General features: G+C 40.0%; 1 protein-coding gene across 1 annotated transcript; it reads left to right on the top strand.

Moving 5' to 3' along the window:
* The first annotated feature begins 8,715 nt into the window (after window positions 1-8,715).
* LOC119479070 (C1q-related factor-like) lies at window positions 8,716-13,346 on the top strand. The gene is made up of 2 exons (XM_037754280.1): window positions 8,716-9,637; window positions 12,313-13,346. The coding sequence occupies exons 1-2, from the start codon at window positions 8,999-9,001 to the stop codon at window positions 12,490-12,492; spliced, it is 819 nt and encodes a 272-aa protein (XP_037610208.1). The 5' UTR covers window positions 8,716-8,998; the 3' UTR covers window positions 12,493-13,346.
* The last annotated feature ends 1,191 nt before the right edge of the window (window positions 13,347-14,537 follow it).

Here is a 14,537-nt window from a genome sequence, read left to right as displayed (position 1 = left end):
CTTAAATTGTGCAAAACAAATAAACAGAATAATCTGTTATACAGTCCATATGAGCATGCAACTCAATTAGGATTCAATAGAACTAAACAAAATGAAAAGGATGAGCAAGCACACACTTTTATAGGCTACTCTTATCAAAAAGTAAGCACAACTACAAGCCAAGTATATCTTTCTGTAGGCCTATAAGGCAAGAATACTTAATTATACTTTTCTTAAGTATATCTCAATCAAAAGATTAAGCACAAGTAGGCTTATACGCCAAGTACACTTTTCTGTATACTTGTCAGTAGAAGCCAAGTATACTTAGACTTTTCTGTATACTTGTCAGTATGAGCCAAGTATACTTATGTATACTTTTGTTAAGTATATCTCTGATAAGTACATACAAAGTAAACTGAAAGTACACTCTCTTATTTTAAGTTTAAGGCAAGAATACTTAATTACATTGATCAAAAGATTAAGTACAAGTAGGCTTATAAGCCAAGTATACTTAGACTTTTCTGTATACTTGTCAGTATGAGCCAAGTATACTTATGTATACTTTTGTTAAGTATATCTCTGATTAGTACATACAAAGTATCTTATTTTAAGTTTAAAAGAACTAATTGCGCACTTGAATAAACTTCTTTTTGATAAGCGTATGGATGCCCAGTGGTGTCATTTTCACTAATTGCAATGTTGTAAAATGAGAAACTAAATTCCATTGTCACTTATTATTACACCAACCACACACAGTAGTTTACAAGAGCTTTGTCAAAAGTTGCCCAAGGCAACATGGCACATTTTTTCAATTCTTCCTCCTTCCCGACCTCACACCCTGGAATAACAATATTTGAGGATCGAAAACCAACTGCCAAGCAAACCAGCTAAGGAATTCCCACAGAATCCCAAGAGGGACTGCGAGGCAGCGGCCCATTGCCTAAAAAGGAAGAGTCCAAAAGGAAAGAATCAAGGAAGTTGCTCTGTTTGAACTCTTGAGTAAACACACAAGAGGCTGATATGTTTTCCTTTTATACAAGGGTTATTATACCAAAGGTCAATGCAACATAATCACATTGAAGACATCAGGATTTCTATCTTGACTTTGACGTTTACCTATATTATCTCCACCACAGACACCTAATTGTGTTAACACAACTATTTCATGTATGTATACTACTGCATACTACTACTACTACTACTACTACTACTACTACTTTTTAAGGCAAAATTAGAGTATAAAATGTAATTTCTCACTTCGAACATATAGCTTTTATGTCTTTTACCTTGATAAAAATGAATTAATAGACACTAGCACCAAATATGTTTCGCCCTGCATCTCCCAAAAAGCAGTCCATCCTGAATATAGACATCAGAGATGGCCTGTTTCTTCCTCAGCTCTCCAGTTACTGAGAAGGCCGTCCCGTGTGTCCATGCAGGAATGTGAGCAAGGCTGCTCAACATGGGTGGTCAACACCTTCTCCTGCTGTAGTGCAGATAAGACCTGCTTCTGCATGGAGGTGGGTTAATGTCCTGACGGTGCAAACCGGTGTGTGTACTCAAAAATCTTGAATTTGTAGTGCACAAAACATACTGAGATATACAATCTGGTTTCTTAGATGCTTTATCAAAACACATCACAACCATGAGAGTTGTAATTGTTACTCAGTGTGACAATCTGTTGACACCAAGTTTTCAATGCAAGGCTGTGGCCCAGTTGTTAGTTCCTGGCTGCTTTTTTCATTTTTGATCTCTACAAGAGTGAGCAGTGGGCACCATCCTCTGGGTGAAAGAAGTAAGTGCAGTCAGTGAAATGGGGAACATGGAGAACACTTAAAACATAATTTTATTTCCACGTATCAGTTTTAGTTATGAGTCACTTTTCCATCTGCAGGAAGATGTGAGAAACTGCAGCTAAAAGGGTGAATCAGCACAGATTCACAGAGGGCACAAATTTGATGTTACACTGATTTCTCTGACTTGAAATGTTCATGTGTTCAGGAGAGTTGCACTTCTGGGCAAAAATCCAATCAGTGATGTTACAGCAGGTGTATTTCCTAGAGAGGACAGAGGATACCTGAAGGGAAATCACAGCCAAAGGTACATCATCTCTAAACGATGTGAAGTTTTATTTTATGACAGCATAATGAGAGGACTTAATGATGCGGTTAAACATTAAAATAATCATGATTTAAAAAGTAAAAACATTAAGTTCTGTATGGTTACATTATGTAACAGTGTAACACTGTAACAGTGAGTGTTGCCTGAACATGATTTTAAGGTACCAGTATAAATTTGTTATCCTATAGTTGGTCTTCTAATGGCGACATGAAGAATTGTACTCCACTCCTTTCCAACATTTTTTGTCATGACACGGTCAACAAAACCTGAATATTGAAGCCATCTCCTGATGCTGCTCGGATTTGTGGAGGGCATAATCTAATCCCTTCAATCCACAAGGGGGTCCAAATGTTCATGCTAAATAAAGACCTGTCATAACTATGCCCTTCAAGTCATTCGACAGGCCGTAGGAGACAAGAAAATGAAAATCCGTCTCCTACAAAATATGCATATATATATATATATACTGGAAAAACAACGTTTGGAAACTTGTGTTTGGTCGATTATTTCTCTGTTGTTCCAATGCTAATTGGCATTGTATTTTACATCGTTGGATGTAAAATGGTAAATACACTGTTCACCATTGACGGAGCATTTTGGCAAATTTTTCTTGGGCGCTACCCACATAATCAGCTGTGCTGCTCATCCCACAAATGCATGATCCTTACAAGTTGGACATCATTGCGAAGGTAAATAAACAGGCTTTCCAACGATGTAAAATACAATACCAATAAGCATTGTAACAACAGAGAAATAATCAACCAAACACAAGTTTCCAAACTTTGTTTTTCCAGTTTATATACACTAGTAATTTTCTTTGCCAAATCCATTTTGGAGGAAACATAATTGTCGCCTGAATTTTCCAAATTCATAAAGCGAGACATTGTTATACTAAAGAACAGGACAGCGGAGCCGGGGATATGTTACCTACATCTCACATATTGTCAGATTTAGGCAACTAAAACATGGCAAAATATTGTAAAAGTCAACACTGAGTTGAAGCATGAGGCAGGACCCCCTGTCTTCAGTGATAAAGTCCTGTGCTTTGTGCAACCACCCAACCAGACCTGTATGCTTTTCTCACTATAGGCCTTTTTCATAAGACACAGTTGGGGAAAGCATAGGTGTAAATAATTAAATGAATGATAACTGTGTTAAGTGACTCACTGTCACAGTAGTGTCATAAGTCACTGGAACACTTGAATAAAACATCGCCTCATTATTATTAGTAGTGTTGTCAAAAATATCGAAGTATCAGTATCGCTAACACCCTAAACTAAGAGTTACTTCCAGTAAAAAGCCTTGAAAGCCAGCTGCTGTCTTGAACCTTTATTGAAAGTGTGTTTAGTTGGATCTGCACACATGGTGAGGGCAGGAGAATGAAAGCTGTGTGATGATATATTTTGTGATATGTTAAAATACCACATGAGGGCACTAAATTCTGCAAATAGAGCAACGTTTTTGTGCAGCAAGGTTTCAGAGATTGACACACTTGATTTGTAAAGTATGTGAGCATGTATGTTATTATGATCAGTGTTTTGACTTGTCTTACATTTTTGTTTGTTGTGGGGTTTGTGTAAGCTTTTAGAAGTTTTATTGCATAATTCTTTTGTTTTGGTCAATTTCTTTTTGTCTGTCTCATGTGTTTGTGACAATGTGACAGTTTCTCTTGATATTATGTACATGTAAATATATATATACACATGTATATACAGTATTGTATGTATAATATTTCTGCTAACACAAGATTTAAGAAGATGAAAGACCTTTTCCATCTTACTGACTTTGTGGTCATCTCTGATTTAGTATATCTTGTCATCCGCTAGAGAGACTCAGCAAGATCACGCTGCTCGAGGTGTCTGACTCAGTACCATTGTCAGGTCCTGTGACGACAACAGCATCAAAAATGAGGAGGACTACTTTCTGCTTATTCTAAGCTCATGAAAATATAATATCACTGGATGATTCCAACATTTTCAGTCATACTGTAGCCATGTGTATCTTTAACTGGCTTCAATGTGACGTGGTTCGGTTTGTGGTTGCATGTGTTGGTTAATTGGAGGTTAGTTATCTTCTGAGGGAGAATGTACAAGGTTTACTGTGTGAGTTGACAGATGAACATAAGCATCATGTTGAGTGTTTCATTGAGATTACAGCATGCCTTTATGGAAACAAACATTCAAATCCAAGATGCTGTTCTTTTTACAACCAAATCACATCAAATGGATGAATCTACAGATACAGATACAGATACAGAGAGCTTTATTTATCCCCGAAGGGCAATTCAGTTTCTGCAGTCCACCGAGACATATACACACATTCATACTGCACAATCATCATTGACAGAGGGAACACAGTAGGTGGCATATGGGGAGGTGCAGAACAATAAAAGTACAAGATTAAAATTAAAAATCTTCGCAATAAAAACAATGAATACAAGAATAAAAATAAAAACAAGACGAGATAAAAGAATAAAGGAATAAATAAATAATTAGAATAGAATAAAGTGCCAAGAGTATTTGCACATTGCAAATTGTATTCCAAGAATGTACCTAATGCAAACACAGACAACCGTTATGTGGTTAGTGCAAAATAATTGTACATTCAAAGTAAATAAAACATTTTTTGTTGTCGTTCATTCATGATAGTTACTCTGCGTTCAGCAGTGTAATGGCAGAAGGAATGAATGACTTGGAGTAGCGGTTTGTCTTTCTGTGAGGCGGCAGATAGCGCCGTCCTGAAGGCAGTAGTGTGAACTCACTAGACAGGATTTGGTTGTGATTAATAATGTTTTTGGCCTTCTGGAGGACACGTTTCTCCCAGAGAGAGTTTAAGTTGCTCTGCTGGGCTCCGATGATTTTGGAGCAGACTTTTCACAATGTTATTTAGGCAATTCCTGTCCTTCTAGATATCTTGGGCATCCTTTAACACACATTTCCTGCATTTCAGCATTACATATTTAGTATCTGTGAGAATGTGGGATCTTGACGAGAATTTAAATACATATTCTGTATGTTTGAACAATGCATTTGTGCAACACATACATTTGTAACAATGAGCCCAATGAAGGGTCTGTTTGGTTAAAGAGTTTTGAATAAGTCAGCCAACAAATAAAAATCGCTATCTTTCTTCCTTATTGACATTTTTAGTAAATTAAGTTATTGTGTATTAGTAAGTGTACGACAATAATGATTACAATGAATGATTTGCATGATCCATCCATCATGGAATTATTGAGACACATTAATATACTGTAAATCACATCAACTGAGTTGAGTTTTAAAAATTGTCGACTGAACTGGCAGCTGGCAATGGATCCTAAATCAAGCAGAGCCCTCTCTGCCAACACACTGAGTTTGGACAAGTATGAGTTTATTCAGCCAACTCATGCGGAAGAGATTTATTTTATTAATACAGAATATGTATACTGAATCGTTATTTTAATGTTGAGGCTTTGACATCGTTATTTCTCATCAAATACACCAAGCTAAGCACAACAGAAATCTAAACATCTTAAAGAGGACCTAATATGCTTTTATGCTTTTTCCCTTTTGTTTAGTGTGATATAAACTTTTTTGTGCATGTAAAACGTCTGCAAAGTTACAAAGTCCAAAGTCCACGCCAAAGGGATTTACTCTCCCCCACAGAAACACTGGTCCTGAACTGCCTGAAATGCCTAGCTTGAAGTCCCGCCCTTTCTTCCGTAACGTGGTGATGTCACCAAGTAACACATTTGCATAATACCTGCCTAGCAGCTAGTTTGGCACACCCTCACACAAAGCTAGTTAGAGCGGAGCTGGAGCAGAGTCCAAAGAGTTTGCTATGGTTGACCAATCACAACAGAGTGGGCCAGCTGACCAATCAGAGCAGACTAGGCTTTCCAACACGTTCTCATCTCAACTCGTCACATAATTACGCTTTGTCAGTACCCTCGGCACTCACTTTTTTCGTTGCACTAAACACATGCTTAATGTTTTAAATTAAACAAAAACATTGCTTAGGATTAGGGAAGGAAATCACTATAGTTAAGTTTAGGAAAAAAACAACATGGTTGAGCTTAAAATTACTACGTTTGTACAGTGAAAATGTGACTCGACGTGGTGAGCACAGGACACGAATGATCAGCTGATTGCAAAGTGAAAGTGAAACTTAATGCACAGGACATGAACAGCGGTCTCCTGGATGAAAGCGTTTACTGTTGCCACATACGGCTTTACAATGTAGTTAACAGAAAGCCTGGTGCATCACATACCGGCGCCTAAGGGTGCCTCGTGTGGCGGTATCGAATGCAGACTGCCGTGACGAAGCATCAGTATCTGACGCCCTGGGAGTGAGATCGGGCCGGTGTGTCAGACAGAGGGTGAAAAGAGTTGCTTCAGCACAGCTGGTATGAGAAAAATAAAGTGTTTTTTGAACATTAAAGCATGTAAACATGTTCTAGTAGAAACCTCAAATACAAGTCCTCTTTGAGCAACACATACTTAGCTCAACTGGGGAAGGCAAGCAAGGGGTCCTTGACATATCAGATGAAAAGTATCTTGGTCCGAAGTTGTGGGCATCAGGAGAGGAAAACAAAGTCAAATTTGTTACAGCAAACATTATTTCTTCCACAAAGTCTTTATGAAGTTACATGTTCGCTTATCTTACCAATGAAATGCTAGCAGCAGTGGGAGCAACAAGAGTTAGAGAAGCAGAACAGTAGTTTAAAAAGCCTTATTGCTAATCATGGCAACAGATATAATTTACCAAATGAATATGGAACTTGGACCAAGCCAGTAAGAAGAGAAAACAAAGGCAAGTTTCAGCTAATCTTTCCCCTGAATGTATATTTATAACCTTTCAGTTGTTGCAGGTGATAATTTAATTGGAGCGTTTCACAGCCTTCATTGTGACATCTCACAGCAGGAAACGCACAGGTGTAATTCACAATATTTATAGCAGCTACATTCTGTTGAGGTATGCCAGTTCAAGGGCCCTCCTCTGGTGAATCCAGGCTCACTGTCATTGCTTACTGGGACATTTTAAAGATCAGATGGCTACGTGTAATGTGAAAGGTGTCGCTCGTGGTGACGAACCCTCAGACTCAAGCGATTCTGCAGGTCTCCTCAGCTATACGGAGTGGTTTTAGTGTCTTTTAGCTCATTCATTTGGTTTTATGGCTTGTAAAATGTTGCCTGCGCAGCACCAAACGGCAAACAGACAAATTTAGCATCAAGCTATTGAACCTATGAGGAGAACTTAGCAGCTAAAGAGAAAGATATTTCCCTCAGGAGTTGGTGGAGACCAAACCAGAGTTAAAAAGAGAGTCAATTTTTGAATTACATTTGTGGGGTGGAAATAAATATGACTCCAAATTCATGCTAATGTTGCTGGATGTAAAAAATGCAACAATTTGGTTCATGTTTGTATTTTTGTTGGCCAACCAGGAAGTTAGCATCGCCCTGGGTTCCCTCGACAAAAAGCCAATGTGATTTTTCCATTGGGTTTTGGATTATTGCAGAAAATAAACTCTGTGGCAAACACGTGTTTATGATACTTACGCGTTTTGTTCACGTGTTAACAGCTTGTTCTGCTGCTCCCGAGTGGCCAAAAAATCTATTACCGCTTTGAATGATTAAACTAATATTAGATACACCTACGTTTTTGTTGCTATAGCAAACAAAAATGCTGTGAAAAAGGCCTATTGTGGATCAGTGTTTAATCAGAAAGTAACTTCACAATCACAGAGCTCTAAACAGCAAACAGTTTGCATGATGTTTTAATGATCACCTTTGATTTCAGAAGTGGTGTAGGGCTTAGTTGCAATCAGTTTAATTGCCGGACCACTTGAGTCATTTGCTCCATTCTGACGTCTGTTCTAGTGATGTTGCCACGACCCCAGGTCTCAGCAATTCATTTAGTGAATAAAATCTTATCATAACCAATAGAATAAAGACAGAATTTTTTACAAGTTCTGAACTGCGCCTTTAAAAGTTTGCCGATTTTTTGTGAAGGTCACAGCTCGACTGACCACAGATACTTGGCATCGTTCCAGCATACAAGATCTCCGGCTACACACCCACACAAACACGTAGGCAGATAAGGAAAAATATATGCACACATTCTGACCTTGATAACACTCTCGCATTAAAGTAAGAAAACTATACCGGAAGAAATCTATATATATTCCCGGAGTGGCTGCTGACTATTAGATATGTCAAATTAGGTCTTCTGGTACTCAAAATAAAATCTTCCATTAGTGCACAAAATCAATGCCAACTGTTTAACGTTATTGAAATATTTACAGTATATCGCCACAAGAATGGAGTTTACATATCAGTGGTAGCACATTATTTAGATCCTTCTCATCTAAGCAAACTTCCTTCAAATCTTTTTCTCCAACTCTTCATCATCAAATGAATTGATTGATTATGATTTCTCTATCACACTCCTTCCTTATGTCCTCCCTGGCGTTTCACATGTGCCAGTAGGAAAGTGCCCTCCTCAACCCTGACTCAGATGGTAAGTGAGTGTATGTTGCTCACTCTCTCCTCCCCTTGCTTCTTTTCTTTTTTTCCTCTCAAGCTGTCTTACTCTCTCTCTCTCTCCTCCTCCTCTCCTCTCTCCTCTCTCTCCTCACTCTCTCAATCCCTCTCTCCTTTTGATCACTTCGGTCCCTTGCTCCACTCCCTCTCCCTTTACTCCTACACGGCTCTGTCACTCACTCACACACACTCATACCAGCTCTCCCTGGGCACCATCTCGTCCACCGGAGAACCTCATTGTGTCTGCGTTTTGCCAGGTGGACGCACTCCCCACAGTCACCATTTCCACTCCGGAGAGCTCCACGCTGGCAGCGCAGCCCCTTCCCCGGCTGAGCATCGGGCGGAAGACCCTGGTGGCAGCTGCTGTGGGGGTCATGCTGGTCCTGGTTTTGGTGGTCCTCATCCCTGTGCTGGTCAGCTCCGTTGGCACAGGTGGCATAGATGACAGCGCGAGCCACTTCGAGATGCTGGGCACATGCCGCATGGTTTGTGACCCCTTCCCAACGACGGACACAGGTGTGCACACCGGAACAGATACAGCAACCGCAGGCCTGCAGGTGGACAACGATGCGGATCTGAGCGATCACAGCATCGGCCCACCGCTGCCTACTTACAGTGCACACGGCCCACAAGGCAAACCAGGACGTCCAGGCAAGACTGGACCCCCGGGACCACCTGGAGAGCCAGGCCCACCGGGACCTAAGGGTCCACCGGGAGATGGTGTGGACATTGTACGGACGGGGATTCTAGGTTTAGGGGGTAAAGGGTCAGTTAGTACAACCACATACAACACCACGCCTCGGGTGGCATTTTATGCAGGACTACGAAACCCTCAAGAAGGTTACGATATTCTAAAATTTGACGACGTGGTGACTAATATCGGCGGTAACTACGAGGGCGCGACGGGCAAGTTCACCTGTAAGATTCCCGGCACCTACTTTTTCATCTACAACGTGCTGATGAGGGGAGGAGACGGCACCAGCATGTGGGCTGACCTGATCAAGAATGGTCTGGTGGGTAACACTTTTAACTCTTCAGACACACTTCCTAATGGTTAATGATTTCATGTTGAATTGAACAAATGGAAAAAGCACAGTTTCTCAGTACAAAAAGTGAAGAATGATCCATTAAGAACCCAGAATCATCCACTGGGATGAACCGGCATCAAAATGCTTAGGGAGCAGCGTAACCAAGTGTGCTGGCACTCTAAATTGAGTAGTCATGCATTCATGTGGATAGTGATTTCAGATCTGACTTGGTCTGGTGTTATAGTCCAAGATAATGACAATGCACAGTGGCATGCTGCCAGATTGTGTATCTGTGCATATTACACATCCGATGATGTACACGTTGAAGTGAGTGGAAGGAGAGCAGCGCTATCTCAACTCTGCACACATCAAAACACAGCCCGGGGTTGTGGCGAGTTCAAAGTTGGTGCCCCTTTGAAATACAACAAACTTCATGGAATCATGATGTGCTAGTATGCGTTTATCAGACTGCCTGTCAGGCCCAGGCGTTTCAATATCGAATCATGATATTTGCTATACTTTTGTAATGTCTTTGAAAGCCCCAGGTGATGACATTGATCAAACACCATGTAAATCTGAGTTTGGACATTTTTTTCCTACAAACATCTCAGCCGGGCTGCAACAGACTACAGAGAGTGGAGGAGACAATAACACCTGTACATTATAATGCAATCCAGTGTAATGCCATATTTGTAGAGCTAATAGAGATCAGTTATTGTGGAGACTGTTTCATAGAACTGTGGGTTCAACTCTGTGGCTGTAGTTTTTGGTGTCTTACTTGCGAGATACACCACATTAAACACATTTTGCTGTCATATTGAACTGTGTAAGGTTTTTGGCTTATTTTGTCCCTAAGGAATAAAATACCTTGCACTGCAATCCAAGACAACAACACCACATCAACGGCATTAGATTGCATACTTCACTTCTTAACGAAAATAATAAAGTCTAAAAAATTAAAAGAGTATAACATTTAAAGTCCATAAAACCTGCTAATATTTAACTTCAACAAAAGAAAAAGAAACAAGTATAGACTACTTACTGGAGACACCGTGTGTACGAACTGGTTGCTAGATATTTTAATTAGAATGATTCACCTGTTGTCTGACTATTGCTTTGCAGACTTCCTTAAGATGCCTCCCACAGCTTTCTTTAGAGGGCAATGGCACTGTAAATACTGTGCAAGACCAGATATGACGTTTCATATATATATATATATATATATATATATATATATAAAACTACATTTACTGTAGTTTAGTCAAAAATGAATCTATTACAGTCTTAAGCAACTATGAGCTCAAAGATATCTAATGAAACCATTAATAAATAGCTTCCTTAGTATGAGCATCTCTTCTTCTAAATAAATTAAAGTGTCAAAGAAAATGTTGCCAAATCCTAATCCACACAAGGTTGATGTTAATAGTTACAAAACACAAACACATATACAGTCTCTATGTGGCTAATGAGAACCAATTAAGAACAAAACAGTCATGTAAACTTGGCTTTAGACAAACAAATGCAAATCAACTATACCCGCTGGTTACATCACCTACATAATGATATTATTTACTTGTTGTTTATTCACACATAAAGAGTCTATATCAGATCATTAATTATGTATTTATTTGGTCCAGGAGGGGTAAAGTGATGTTGGACCAGTTTCATTACTATAGTATACACGTCCCTGGTTAAAATTACAATATTACTGATATAATTTTAGATATTCTTTTTGCATTTACGACACAATATTACTGTAAATTAAATTTTCAGTCAGTGGTGGACATCATGCTGCTGCAGTAGAGCTGAGGGTGGGCACAGGGAGGGAAGGGAGTTCAGGCTGTGTTGCCCTCATGTCTCAAAAATCCATCATCATGCTGTCATCTGTAGCCTCTTGACATACACTTTTGTCCTGCATCGGCACTAATTAGAAATTCACGTTCCTATTTTGGTTCTAGTTCAGAACCTGTCGCCAGAATCTGCTTGAAGCAAGGATTAGACTTTTATGGTTAGGTCTGGTGAGGTTGCAGCGTAACAGCCAATCTGGCAACCCAGATCATTACACATGAGCTAAAGCTTAGAGGGGATATAACTGTACACATGCAAAGCAACTTTTCACACAGACGTGCAGAAGAGATTTGGGTGTTATGCTCCAGATGTAACACCCTCGGTAATTACCCTGCGTTGACACGATGACATTCATATTTTAGGGATAAACATGGCATTATCAGTGCTCCACCCAGGAGAAGGTGCATGTAAGAGTAGAAACACGAGGCAAAAAAAGGATAGTACGCACTGCCATCCTCCCTCAGAGGCAGACTGACTCAAGCCTGACCCTTTCAGTTGAGTCATAAGGGAAAAAACAAGATATTCACCACAGGGGACACACTTTACACAAACTCTCCAATTCGGCTCTTGCTAATATGCTTTTCTTAAAAATAAGATATTTATGGAAAATAAATGTGGTCTCATGCAACAAGTCATTTAATGTTTGTGTGCGTCAAATGAAGCATTTGTTTCAATATCATCAGTAATGTCATCCTAATATTATCCTTTGTCCTTTTTATAAGTGAAAGCATATAAATCTTTTCCTCTGCATCCTACTGTTTACATTTCTTCACTTACTCTCTCCTTGTCTGGGTGTGCATGTCATAATCCAGGTCAGGGCCAGCGCCATAGCCCAGGACCAGGACCAGAGTTATGACTACGCCAGCAACAGTGTCATCCTTCATTTGGATGCGGGCGATGAAGTTTTCATAAAATTGGACGGGGGCAAGGCCCACGGGGGCAACAGCAACAAATACAGCACCTTCTCAGGGTTCATCCTCTATGCCGACTGAAGGAAGCCTGGACTCAGAGGTGAAAGGTCACAGCCAGAAGACATTCACTTCCTGATTTTCACATGGCTCTCGCAGTAAGGTTAATGTTGCCCATAGCCACTGATCCACAGTCTGACATACAGATGTTTAAGGTCAGCATTGACACGGTGACTTTGGATCTGTGGTTATCTGTAACTGTCTACCTCCTCATTCACATGTTCCATTGTATACAGGGTGCCTACGCCGCTATTCTGATGGACGCGAGCGACGAAGCGGTGACAGTCATGTCATGTGTCAGGCCGAGGTGCAGCAACAATTTTGACAGTGAAGAAGCCTCACCATCATTTTTTGAGCTGTCATTTCAAATTTCAAATCTGGAAATCTAACAGTCGTGGCGGCTGCAGTGTTTGTAAATGTGCTGTTTATTTTTTATTCATGTTAAACTTATCATGCTGTCTGTACGATAACATGTTGTGCTTCGATGACTGAGGAGATGTATTCCGTCCCGAGAAATGCTAATGTGTCAAAAATCGGACGCCAAAAGGAGATTATGTTTGTTTTTGAATGGCAGTGTCACAAGCTGTATTGTGTCTCAGTGTGATGATTTGGAAAATCATGTCATATCAGCGCATTATATTTGGCATATTGTTAGTGTATAAACTGTAAATTTGATATTGAATCTCGATGTCTGAACACAAAGTAGTGTACATACACCATATTGTGTGTCTATTAAAGAATATAGCTGTTAGTTGTACAATTATATCACGTAATGTGCTCAATTGTAAAGATTTATTTAATTCATGCATGCAACACCTGTTAAAATGTTCTGTATGTTTCCGCAAATGATAAAGACAAATACAGTGACTTTAAACAAAGTTTAAATAGGTGTGGGCTTAAGGAACATATATTGCGTTTACTTTTAATGTCCATGATTTTTCATTAAAAATATCCCTTTTTTGCATTTCCTCACCCATTATGTGGTTAATGTCACCTAATCTATTTTTGATCAGCTCTGATTTTCCAGCGAAACCAGCCTTTAGTCCTGCAAATGTTACACACGAGAGAGCCACGCCGGCGTGGCGAGAGGCAATCAACACAGACATGATCACTGAGGGAGAGGGGAGAAGAAATCACAGCTGTGTTAAATGCCAAATGAAGCACAGGAGATGATTGTGCCTCACAATCAAAGGGGAGATGTGTGTGTTTTCCTCTAATGTGTGTGGAGACGCTGAGATTTAACAGTTAAAAAGTCAGGGGACGGGTGTTAGAACGTATCATGACAAAGCTTAGATCAGTGTCGGGAAGTAATCGAGGGCAAATTAGGCTGTGTTCCTACTGTGACACAAGTGTCGGAGACAGGGAATAAGCTTCCGGGCCTAAACTGTAAAAAGCAATATATTTCTTCCTAAAAGCTCACTTTGATATCGTGAAATTCTTTGGACATAGTTCGCCTTTGACATGGGCCATGTAGGGTCCGAAGCTGTCTCTCATTTAGTTTGAAGTTAAGAGTTCCAGAACTTAAGTTTTGAGGGTGTCAAGAAATGTAAGGAAAACTTGTTAAAATGCACATTTACTCGTTCGCAGAAGCTGTGCAGTTATACCTCCCAAGCTCAATTAAATTTAGCATTTTGTTGTGAGCTGTGAATTGGTGTACAGTTGATTGAAGGGGGCCTATTATGCTTATTTTCAGGTGCATATTTACATGCTTTAATATAAAAAAAACGCTTTATTTTTCTCATACCAGCTGTGCTGCAGCACCTCTGTATGAAACGCTCTGTTTGATCTCCGCCCCCTCCCGAGAAAGCCCAGTCTGCTCTGATTGGTCAGCTGGCCCACCCTGTTTTGATTGGTCAACCGAACCAAACTCTTTGGACTCTGCTCCAGCTACACTCAAACTAGCTTTGTTTGAGGGCGTGCCAAACTAGCCGCTAGGCAAAAATGTGTTACGTGGTGACATCACCACGTTACGGAAGAAAAGGCGGGACTTCAATCAAAGCATTTCAGGCAGTTAAGGAGCAGTGTTTCTGTAAGGGAGAGCAACTCCCTTTGGACTTTGCAACTTTGCA

This window comes from Sebastes umbrosus, chromosome 20 (assembly GCF_015220745.1).
Source record: "Sebastes umbrosus isolate fSebUmb1 chromosome 20, fSebUmb1.pri, whole genome shotgun sequence".
Taxonomy (NCBI): domain Eukaryota; kingdom Metazoa; phylum Chordata; class Actinopteri; order Perciformes; family Sebastidae; genus Sebastes; species Sebastes umbrosus.
This window is presented reverse-complemented; position numbering and strand designations above follow the sequence as displayed.

Excerpts from the sequence above, each read along its gene's own strand:
- LOC119479070 (XM_037754280.1), top strand. The coding sequence starts at position 8,999 with ATGCTGGTCCTGGTTTTGGTGGTCCTCATCCCTGTGCTGGTCAGCTCC. Across the intron at positions 9,638-12,312 it reads ACCTGATCAAGAATGGTCTG|GTCAGGGCCAGCGCCATAGC; the intron begins GTGGGTAACACT and ends GTCATAATCCAG.